This window comes from Anopheles darlingi, chromosome 2 (genome assembly GCF_943734745.1).
Source record: "Anopheles darlingi chromosome 2, idAnoDarlMG_H_01, whole genome shotgun sequence".
Lineage (NCBI taxonomy): Eukaryota > Metazoa > Arthropoda > Insecta > Diptera > Culicidae > Anopheles > Anopheles darlingi.
Genome location: NC_064874.1, coordinates 83254671 through 83266152, shown reverse-complemented (window position 1 = coordinate 83266152; position 11482 = coordinate 83254671). Strand labels below are relative to the sequence as shown.

At 49.5% G+C, this 11482-nt stretch overlaps 2 protein-coding genes across 5 annotated transcripts in view; one reads left to right on the top strand and one right to left on the bottom strand.

The window, feature by feature from the left end:
- Positions 1 to 4158, bottom strand: part of LOC125959890 (voltage-dependent calcium channel subunit alpha-2/delta-3) — an 8260-nt gene extending 4102 nt beyond the window's left edge. For both annotated transcript variants that reach the window (XR_007469772.1, XM_049692879.1), the window contains exons 1-7: positions 3633 to 4158; positions 1790 to 1871; positions 1507 to 1713; positions 903 to 1436; positions 712 to 837; positions 288 to 641; positions 1 to 198 (exon numbers count right to left, since the gene is read on the bottom strand). The exon at positions 1 to 198 is cut by the window's left edge and continues 458 nt beyond it. Coding sequence is in view for 1 of the 2 variants with exons in the window: in XM_049692879.1 (XP_049548836.1) it covers positions 1 to 198; positions 288 to 641; positions 712 to 837; positions 903 to 1436; positions 1507 to 1713; positions 1790 to 1871; positions 3633 to 3751 (1620 nt within the window). In the remaining variant the exon portion in view is untranslated. The remainder of the gene's footprint in view (positions 199 to 287; positions 642 to 711; positions 838 to 902; positions 1437 to 1506; positions 1714 to 1789; positions 1872 to 3632) is intronic.
- Positions 4159 to 7204: 3046 nt separating this feature from the next.
- LOC125960209 (protein rolling stone) overlaps positions 7205 to 11482 on the top strand; it is a 44257-nt gene continuing 39979 nt past the window's right edge. The window contains exons 1-2 of one of the 3 annotated variants that reach the window (XM_049693460.1): positions 7205 to 7380; positions 10830 to 10913. The gene's annotated coding sequence lies outside the window, so the exon portion shown is untranslated. Of the gene's footprint in view, positions 7381 to 7556; positions 7582 to 10829; positions 10914 to 11482 lie in introns of those variants that run through there. The other 2 variants (XM_049693462.1, XM_049693461.1) reach the window with 2 other exon arrangements.

Genomic DNA, 11482 nt, shown 5'->3' with positions numbered 1-11482 from the left:
GTAGCCATTAACACCCAACTTATAGGGCAGTGTCAGCTCGTCCAGGTCTTCCACCGGAATATCAGTACCGGCGACTCCAAGCAATCGGGCAGTGCGCGTCTCATTGTAGTGATTGGCTTTCCGATCGAATGCTGGTGCACCGACGGCTATCATTAATCTCGGTGGCTCGTCATCATCGGCTTCCGTTAGGAGATTTTCCTGTTAAAGAATTCATTGGTCAAGAGAGGGCACTACGCTAACGGAGTCTACACTGCTGAAAAAAATTCGGAACCCTTCCTCTAACTCACCGCTGTATCTGTGAAGGCATGAGTCCATGTCGGTGGATGTTCGACACCTTGCAGCACCAGCGGCGTTGCTATCACGGTAACATACTTCAGTACTTCCTCCTGTACTTCATCCAGCGACTGAATGTGCGAGTAGTAACCACGGTTAAGGCACGCCATCCACTGGATCTCGCGCACTTTCGTCACCTCGCGACCGAGTAAATATGTGAAGACGCGCACCGGTATCTTGGTACCATTCTCGTACCAATTGTACGCCTCAAACACCTCTGTGATGTTGCTCGGTACACCGTCGGTGATGAGCATAATGGCTTGATTGCAGCCGCTCACCGATTCATTACAGCGTCGGATTTCACGATACTATTGTACGGCAGAGATAGTTTGTTAGTACCCCCAGAATAAGCTTCTAAGAACCTCCGGTGTTAGATACCTTTTGAAGCAGCTCAAATGCCGCAATAAAAGCCTTCTTCACGTTGGCATATCCTTCAGGTAACAGTTCGCGTACTTTTTCGTTGAAGAATCTCATATTCTCCGGTGTGGCTTGTACCAGCATATCCTTTAAAAAAAAAAACGATCACGTACATTTTACAATTGATGATGTCATACGATAGGCAGGCTTACCTCAAAACAAGGAATCAACGGTTCCACTCCGTTCGAGTATTTGTAAATGTTTATAAAATCATTGTTCGAAAAAGTGTCGAGAATACTTTTCACAGTTAGCTGTGCGATGTAGTTCCGGTAGCCCGTCATCGAGCCGGAGTTATCGAGCAATATGACGATATCCTTCGAGCAGGTAGCGGTCTCGATGTACCATGATCGTTTGCGACAATCAAACGTATCAACGTGCTCCCGGTTCCACTCGAGTGCGGGATAGTGGCGCAGCATACCGGTGTACGATCCGAAGTACTGCCATGACAGGGCCGGATCCGATTGATAGTTCTGCATGAACACTTCATCCAGCGATTCGGACCATTGCAGTGCTTCCAGTACCCATGGGTAACGATCGTAAACGTTCTGTGGTACGTGTACCGAGCTGTAGGACGTGTTGACCGAGATGTTGAAAAAGTGTGTATCCGGGTTCAGTGACATGTTCCGATACATCCACTGGTTCTCCTGTAACGTTTCCGGTATTTCCGGCTCCGGTCGTCCATCAATCTAAAGTAATATCGAAATCATAAGCTACGTTCTTAATTCGTTCAGTGGGAAACTCTCAGCAGTCGCTTACATTGGAGTACTTGCTGGAGTAGTAGGAGAAGTTCTCAGCCAACGTCTCGTTGTAGCTGAACTTTTCCGACAGATTCTCGGCCTGGTTAATGATGCACTTGATCGCGTCCATCTTACGGATGAACATTCGGCCAACGTTCTCCACAATGGACTTGATCAGCGCCGTCCCGTCCTTGTGTTCGACTCGGGCATTATATGTTTTGTATTTCTGGAAACGAAACAGAGGCGTTTGATCAGCCTGGAGTCGATCCGCTCTCTTGCCATCTACTGCGCTGTCAACAAACCGCCGTTATTTCCTCCGCCTTTGTCATCGTCTGCGCCAGATCCCAGAGCTCCTCCCCGAAATTGTCACCCCATTTTTCCATGCTGCGACCAGTACCAGCACGGACATGCGGATATAGAGAACAAAACGAAAGAGAGAGAGAGAGAGCGGGGAAGTACGTTAGATGTTGATGTAAGAATGGAGTAATCAGTTCCCTCGGTAACAGGAGTTAATAGGTCAGATTTCGATTGTGATAAATGATGATGTTGACCGACCGGCGTTGACAAACGAAGCGGAAGCATACAACATATGCGGCACGCTAATTGCGCATTCCTCCCTGCCCATGGACCATGTTCGATACGGGGGCAACTCAATTATTCTGCATGTTGTATGACCTTTAATTGCTGGAAATGATGTATCATCCCTTCAATCGCCATAAGCATAGCATATGGTATGCTTGTTATTGTTATTTTGATGGGTAGAAGTCAAAAGTGCAATGGAAGCTCACATTAATGAGCCGAATGAATATGTCGGTCATATAAAAAAGACAATGTATGCCACATGTATAAATTACGCTTTAGAATGAAATGCTTTCTAGTTATTGAAACCAATAACCAATGGTTTTGTTGTTGTTGTGTTTTTAGCAAAACTAAGAAATATTCATCGACATTGACGCCAGAATAGCAGAACTACCGACTTGCAGGACGACGGCGCACGATCGCGAGCAGTGGAGGAATCTTCTGTGGCAGGCCAAGACCGCTCGTCGGTTGAAGCGCCGGATAAGTAAGTATGTAAGGAAATATTCATAATACGAATCAGCTTAACGTCCACTATGTAATCTAATTGATTTGATCACTAACCGGATAGGTTGTTGATTGTTTTTTTTTTTATTTAGCCAGCATAGCTAACGCTAACAGCATAGGTTCAGGGCCTACAAACCTAATCAGTTGGTTTTGCTGTTTGCCCAAAGTGCTGTCCAAAGCATACGCTTGCGTGTACTCTTAGAAAAGGAAAAAAAATCCAAATCACTGGTCGGTAAATATTGTTTAAAAATGAATCGACTAGTAGTTATTCCTGAGATCCGGGATGCAACCCTTTAGCTATTGCTATTGCATTTTGGAATTTGCGTTCCCCGCTACATGGTTTGCAAATAACCGCACGAATGGAATTTCCCTTAACATCATGTCATCCACAAAATTCCCAAAGAAAAAAAAAACAAACCACTGACTATTCCACAAAATAAGCCGGCAGAAAATTCAGATAATGTCTTAGCTGACTAAGGCCACGGGGTAAACATGTATCAAGGTTGGGGGTCATTTAGCCGGTTAAACCGAGTCGGCGAATTTGTTGACAAACAAGAAAGCTCGTGCCTCCACCGGCATCACGGCAAAGAGGCTGCGGCTGCGTTAGTCTATCATCGCATCGTAACACCCCTGCCAGCCAGGTTTTGGTTTTGGTTCGTGCGTGGTTCGTTAGACGACGCGACCGACCACGTGCTAGCTGCCCAAAACATGCCGTACCGTGAGTGTGTGAGTTAACGAAAGAGGAAGGGGTTGGCATACAAGGGGTAGGTCGGGAGGGGGTGTGTATCTGAAAATAGCATCCGTGATGTTTCGTCGAGTTTTCCTTCGCCAACACACACATGCGCGCTGAGGCTGAGGTTTTCCTTCTCGCAGGCCAACTGTCAACCAATCGGCCAACCTGTCAACACACTGAGTAGACGGAATGAGGAAAATTCTGTCGCTCCACTAGGCAAATTGGGAGCAAATTATATCCCGCTCTGTATACCGGGGATGATAACGACCAAGCCTGTGCGCTTGGGGCAGGATGCCAGATATGATCCGCTGGTCGCAGCCGTTACTCACATTTCCGTTTCCACCGAAGCGCTGACGGGTTGGTCGGGCAATTTTATCCATAAAAGGCAAAGCAGGATACCGAGCAGGAAGTTCCTGCTGGCCCGTGCTTGGCCAGCTTGGAGTTTCATCCTGATCGGTTGACGCTCCGCAATTCCGCTCTCCTCCTCGGTGATGCAGCTTTTCCCTCCGCAAACGCACAGACACACTACACTACACTTAAAGCTATTTATTGGCTCTAGCTCTAGGGACGACGGGACGACCAAGAGATTCCTCTCCGGTTAGCTGCACCTCATTCCGAAGTGCACAGCGGAGCTCAGGTGTTGCACGATCTATAATTTTCCCATTCACCAGCGCTACACAGAGCGATACCGTTCGTCCGGGGGGTGGCCTCGAGCAGACAGCCAACGCGATTCGGTTGCCACATGGAACCGCGATCCTGGGCCGTATGCCAAAAACGGGACCAATTTTAGCTCACCTCGCGCACTCACTCACGCACGCACGCACGCACGCACGTACGTACACGCACTTGTTCGGCCGAGCTCGTGCTCGGTTCTTTGTATACTGACCTGACAAGTGGCTGGCAGGCGCTCTGCTTACTGGCGGTGACCTGGCGTGGAGGAAAAGTTAACGAAAGAATTTTCCCATCGACCCCACCACAACGATAAACGGCACGAGCGTGGCCGGTGGCCTCATCTGTCATACGATGGGAAAAGTATTTTCCCATTTTCATCGGTTTGAATCTACCGTTTTCAGAGAGCTTTGCGGGAAATATTTTGGCAAATTGATACCAGTCAAATATCCACAAGTCCAGAGAAGCTGTGGCGATTTTAGAAATTGCTTTTGCAATACTATAAAGTCCATTGTTACAATAGTATTCTAGAGCACTAGCACCAACGGGAATCTTGATCGGTACTAGTGCATTAACTATATGCATTTTACAACGGAAACACGGTCTTAATACCGCTACTATAATATAATTTGAAGTTATAAGCTTTCACGGACATAGTAAAAACATAATACTGCGGTTATTTCCCGTTAAGAAGTTCAGATCTCAATGCAATCTAGAATTGTTCGTTGACACCGTTGATTTCCTAGAAATCGATACTCAATTTCTGCTCATTTTAAACCACATAGGCACCCATCGCAATCGCGCTGCTCCTATTAGTTTAAATAGTAAATATCATGGTTCCTAGGAATTGATTAAAAACCGTTTAAATCTAGCCTCAGAAGCTTGTTCATGCGTCTGATAATAGAAAGATCAACAAGAAAGGGGACCGACAATAATTTTCGCATCGTCACGACAAACTCACGGCCACTGCAAGGCACCTCGGGTGCGATAGTTCTCCCTGCGATTCCTTCGCTTACCACTTACCACCCATTAAGTACAGCATACACACCTTATCACGGGGCACGCCCGAGAATTTGGGCGAACGACTGGGTTAAAATTGAATTTGGCACAATTGAGGAATGTCATAAATTTGAAATTCCCATAAAAATCATCCAACTTTTGGCCATCAAGGTTTCCCCTCTCAGCCTCGCCTCGCCCGCTCACCTCCACCATCCAGAGCGTTTGGCACAGTCGGAGGCAGCCCGGACCCGGTGCCCTATCTACTACCGATCGAATTTATTGACCGTAAAGATTTGGATAGACCACCCTTGTGTGGGACAATTGCATCGCTGTGTGTCGGTTCTGGTACGCACGAGAGCTTCAACGGCGTGCCTGCCACCGACCGACGAACGACTGGCATAAGCGATGATGATGATGATGCTGGTGAGCTTCCATCCGGTCTGCTCGGCTGGCAGACCATCCGTTGCTCTCACGGTTCCAATCGGGTAGTATGTTGCGGCTCGGATGATGCTCGGATCGGTCTCGTCGGCTCAGCATCCTCAGCACCGCGCCGTTGGGGACCACTTCCTCATGCGGTCATGTCCATGGTCGCACGTGAAGGTTAGATTCGAGAGAGTCTGACCTTCACAAATTGGTTGTCACAACAGAGAAAACCATGTGACTCACCGCCGAGCCGCCCAAAAGAGCACTCGCCGGCTTTCCAGCTGGATTCACTCTGATTCCGGGGGAAGCAGTTCGTGGAAGCTGCATAGTTTTTTTTCCTGTTGTTGTTGTTGTTGTTGGAAATTTCTGCTGGAGCATTACTGGAACTCTTGTGCAAGATGATTTGGAAACTGCACACCTGCCTTGTGAGGCGAACTGACAACAATTCCTCAAATAAAATGCCACAATTGGATCCAATGTCAGTGACGGTTTAAGTACTAAGGAATGATATCGAATACTTTATAATCCACCAAAAGTAGAAAAAAAATCAACTTAGCAGAAGACTCCACCGCATCTCTTTCTCTCTCTCTCACTCTCTATCTCTTTTGATCTCGAATCCCGTAAATTCGAGAACTATCGTTTATCATTACCATTTCATCCTTCAAAAGACCTCGTTTCGCTGGAACCAGCGGGAGCAAACTGCACCGGTAGAACGGTGTGTGCCGGCGTTATATCTGTAGCGAAACATGCCATATACCGCTACGGTTCGCGATTCTCTCCGATGGCGAGTTTACGCTTCTCTTCTAGCTCTGGTGGCTCTGCGGGGTTCCACGCCTTTAGCGGGCCCGAATGTGGCACAAACAAAACACAGCCACACAGCAGCCACACAGTCTGTTCTCGTTGCAATGCAGAACAAATACTCTCCTACCGCGGGAGCAGACACCAACGGCAGCAGCAAAGCTTTGACCGAGAGATGGCAAAGAGGCTATGACCGGCGAGCAGATTCGCGAATCGTGGATCACGAAACGAACGGCGGTGGTACGGAGGTGCGACTTGGGTTACTTTTGCAGCTGGACGAGCCCATCTCCGGTCCAGTTCGGGGTCGAATTTTGTTTTTTTTTTGTGTTTGTTTTCGGCCCGAGAGCGTGTTCTCCGCTGCCAAATCTCAGCCGCACTTCCAGGTCGCAGTGCGAGTTGAAAGAGGGCAAAGAGGATTGCTAGATTGCAGCAGTTCCAGTAGGCTTCCACTGCTCGGGGTTTGAATGACACGTTGCTATACCGCTGGTATGATAAGACGTAAAGGCACGCCCATGCTTCAGATTCAGCTTCAATCGTGTATCTAGATTAGATCACTCCGATATCGACCGCTTGATTGCTCGTAGAATCATCTCGATTCGGACAGGTAAATGGTTTTATCCATCCACAGCAATTACACTCATCCAAGTGTATTACCCAGCAGCTAGTGCAATTATCGGTTTTATTTTATTTAACAATCCAACCAGCCTACCGGTGCCTGGTGTGCCGGGCCGGAGGAGAAAGGTCCACCGCCGGAAAGCTCTGGCCACCGATGACGATGATTTGGCGAGAGCCCTATCGTTGGTGGCGCTTCCACGATGCTTGATGATGGTGATGGTTGCGTGTACGAGCGCAGAGAAATGAGAGAACCGCCGTACCCGAGAGTGGGAAGGAGAGAGAAAGAGAGAGAGAGAGTTGGAATAACCCGCCGTGCCGGAAACCATACACCGGCACACCATCCGGCAGTAGAATCGGTGACGGCGGCGGCCAGAATCTGCTCAGCCTTCCTACCGAACGGAGCTAGAACCGCTCTGGTGGTGCTGCTGCAGCAGGTGACTGTGTGTGTAGACCCCGAGGGTTGCGCTTGGTGCTGGGTACTGGTGGTGCTGCTCTGCTGGGTTATTTCCCGATTAATCTGCATTTCCGGCGATCCGCCTGCAAATCGATCGATCAACGGTGTGCTTCAGAGAGGTGTGTGTAGGGTGTGTGTGTGTGTGGTGTGGTCAGATGGTGGCAGAAGCATGCTTCTTCCGGTGCTGCTGCTGCTGCTGACAGTGCTACAAGAGATGCTTCTTCTTGCGTCAAGAGAGTGCTTCGTCGTCGCGATGTGCACCACCACCGGCCTGGCCTGAAGGGGCTTCGATGATTCGACCCGGCTGTGTGGTAATAATCGTACGTTGCGTTGCGTTGTGCGGTGCAAGAGCCCAGCAGGCTCACACCTGAAACCAAGAGAGAGTGAGAGAGAGAGAAAGAGAGAGAACGAGGAATAGAGGGAGAAAGTGAGAAAGAGAGCATGTGTTTGTGTGTGTGTGTGTGTGTGTATGTGTGTTTGTATGTAGGAGTAGGCTCTGGAGCGCGATTGCAGATCCACGCATTTTCCCCGACGTCCACACGACGATGGGACGATGGGGCGGATGGCGGTGTGGTGAATGTCGGACGTGTGGTCGTGAGCGCTGGTTGGGAAAGACGGTGAATCAGGTGATTCGATTTTCCACGTCGCCGCCGTGAAAAACGCCGACTGGCGTCGTGGGGAACTTGGGCAGTTGGAGAAGGTCGCGTCGAGCCGTGGTCGAAGGCATGGCATACGCCCTGACACAATCCTGGCCAGCAGCCTGCTATGGAAGCTCTCGCGGCCTGCTACTAGTGCTACTGCTACTACTGCTGCTGCTGCTGCTGCTACTACTAGAAGCTCTTCACCGCTGCGGACAACCCCAAAGAACACGACGTGGTGTTCCCTCGGCTCGAGATCTGGATCACCGGACCACCGTGGATGTGGCGACCACCACTCGGCTCGAGGGAGACCTTTCGATTCAATAACAATAACCGCGTCCAAATTGAATTAAATCTCATCTTCGGACAGACTTCGGTGATGGCCGGCCGCATGATACTCTGGACCGACTGGACGCGAGTATATGCGCGAAACTCATGCTGTAACAATGTTGTTGCGAGCCCCCGATGTTCGGCTCGGTCAATAACGGGTGTCTCTCTTTCATCAATCGCCGCTCGAAAAGCGCCAGCTCCACCCGGTCTCCCCGGTACAAGGCGCAGAACGGCATGGTGCATTAATCAAGTGATTGCCGGCACCGCAAACCCTACCTTCTGATGCTGCCGGATTCTTCGATTCATGCGCGCGCGCGCGCGCCCGAACGGGGGGGCCATACATTGTACACCTATAGAAGTGACCGCCGCGGCTGCAGGCGGCCTGCATTCCACTTGTGCAACCCGCTATCCATCCGCCCGGCCCAATCGATACGACGACGAATTCTGGCCTCTTCCGTAGCGGCATCGCGAAACAACCTTTCGTACTGTTCGCGTGTGTGTGTGTCTGTGTGGCTGGCTCACGGTCACACAATTGTCGTCGATTAATTGACTTTAATTGAGTTTCTCCAACCGAAAGGTCGCTCATCGCTAGAGAGTGTCCCATCAAACTGGCCAACTACGGTGCTACGGGGCGCAAGGCGGGGCGGGGCCAGGGGTTGGCCAGGTTGGGCCTCTAATCGCAAACAGGCGACACGGCACGCTACACCGATACGTTGATACACGTCGATTGACGTTGGATTTGCCACCGCCTCATGCAGTATCCAACTAAGAAGGAAGGATGTAAAACGAAAGCCAAGAATGGCACGATACGACGATTCGTCGTCGACAATGAAGTGTGGGTTGAAGTGCCTCGCCTCGATACGGCGACACCCAAGGAAAAGTGTCACGGAATGAAGGAAGAAGGAGAAAATGCAATGAAAAGCGGTCGCGGAAAACGGTCCCCCTCTCCTGCTTACAGTTAATCTCACATCGAGATTCATCGCGGATCGTGTGCCCCCCCTCTCGACGGCCGGGACCATTCGTGATGTGTGTCCTACGGTGTTTCGCTTCGGCCAGGCCGTACGTACATGGCTGGTGCTATGCCACGCCGCGTGCTTGACATAATTGGCCACCGTTAAGCTCTTCAAGCGATTTAAATCTCGCTAATCGATTTGAATGGCCCATAAAAAGGGCGCGCTGGTTGAGGGGATTGGGTGGAGAGATTTTTTTCGGTCGCCGTTCGGTCCGTACTATCACGGGCGTGCCTCCGCGGATTCTTCTCGTTAAAATGCAATCTGTTCTAGGTTAATTTTTATGCCACCGATTGTGATTCCATTCTATAGCTCTTCTTATAACTTATCCAATCCGACCTTAAAGATGAGTGTTCTCGATCTTTTGGATCCCTGAATTGGTTCTTGGATGGTTTTTAAGAGCTGTGTGGAATAGAGTATCGACTTCCTTGACAATACTGCATCAATCATTGCGTGAATTATTATCACACGACCCCTAACTTCGCACCAGATGCTCCAAGAAGTAGTCTAGTAGATGAATTGGGATATAGTTTGAAGCTCGCTATAAATCTAAAAGCGTCGATAGAATAATACACTCACCACCGTAGTCGCTATGCAGCATGCTACCGTTTCCGGACGTTAAGAGCCAACACGAGCGAGAAAAGGAAAAGCAATCTAGAACCTAGAGGAACCTCACCCCAACGACTACTCTTGGGCGGAGGGCGAACCCGCAGAATGCGATGCAGACGGCTTTCCGCTCGGAATGATAAATTCTCTTCGTCGCGAAATAAATGATCCGGATGATAAACGGATGCTGGCAGAGAATGGTAGTCCGGTGGTGTCCTGGTCCCAGCCCAGTTTGATCGCGGGTATGCATCGGAATCGCCACCAAGCCTCAACCCTCCAGCTCTCAGAAAATTCAGCAGCATGCAGCATGTTGTAGTGTGGACTTTAGCAGGCCGTGCGGTTGCCCCAGCGAGCGGCAGAGCTGCAGAGCTGCTGCCGTGGTTTGCTGTGATTTCGGCTGATGTGCGCTACCTGACGATACACACCCGTGGCGTGTTGTTATGCAGTTCGGTGTGTTCTGAGTTCTGAGGGATCTAAGCAAGCTTCGGTGCCATCGAACCTTAAAACAAAAAATCCGCAAACTAAAGTGGTGCGCGATACTCGTGATGAATCGGTCCCCCGGGGGAACGGGTGGCGGTATTTTCCCACGGATTGGCCAGGTGAACAGGGTTGGAGTTGAGTGCGCTAGCGCGCGCGTGACTATCCAAAGTGTGAACCAGTGTGTTATTGTTCTAGCCGCCACCGTACCGGGTCGGTCAGCAGGCCAAGCCTCTATCTCCCCCAAAACGCTGTCTGCTTGACCTGCTACGTCCACGCCGTTGAGTGATTTAGTTTGATGAAACCATAGACCGTGCACAGTCAGCATAACAGTAGCAGCAGCAGCAGCAGTAGCGTGAATTTTTCGTTTTCTCTCCCAGTTGGGACTTTCACACTTCTACCATCGCAAATTGGATGCTGAGTTTCGTGTTGCTTTTCTTTTTCCTTTTTTTTATGGCCCTTCTTTTTAACTCGTTCTGTTTTTGTTGCAATTTTCATTTCGTGCAGATTTACCGCCAGTGTCTGAGGAGGTTGCTTTTCCCCGGAGTGCGCTTTGCTTTGTTTCTGCTGAACTTTTTAGTTTTGCGCTAGGTATGTATTAATTATCTTTCTTTCTCCATTCTTCTTTCGTTTTGTTTATTTTTTTTGCTCCTCTTTTTATATTTACTCCAGTATCTCATTTCTCATGTTTCGCCTCGCTACCGTTCTTTCAATCCACACATCATCGTCATTAACCGTATTATGGAGCCTTCTTACTGCCTTCGCATTCCCGTCTGTCATTCTCGAGGTTCTTCCGGCTTGTACGTTTGTTTCGGACGTTCGTTTCGCGAAATTTCTCATCTACCAGGTGTTCAAGCGCCTGCCTGGTTTTCGCAGTGTGTTTCGTTCTACCTTTTCAAACAATTACAGTTCGCATTTCATGTTTTTTCCCCTTTTTCTCCTGTTGTTGTTTCCTTCCCTTCAACGAAACGGGCTTTCTCTCTCCGCCTTTCTACGTGAAGGCGCACTCAGGGGTTGCACCACACAATCCCCGTTAGCCTCCGGGGTGGATTAAAATTTTGCAGTTTCTGCTGCGTACCCTAACAACCCCCACTACCACCAGTAGCGGTGAACAAGGGTTTGCGAAATTCGGAGGTACCAGTAAAACATAAAACAAAACC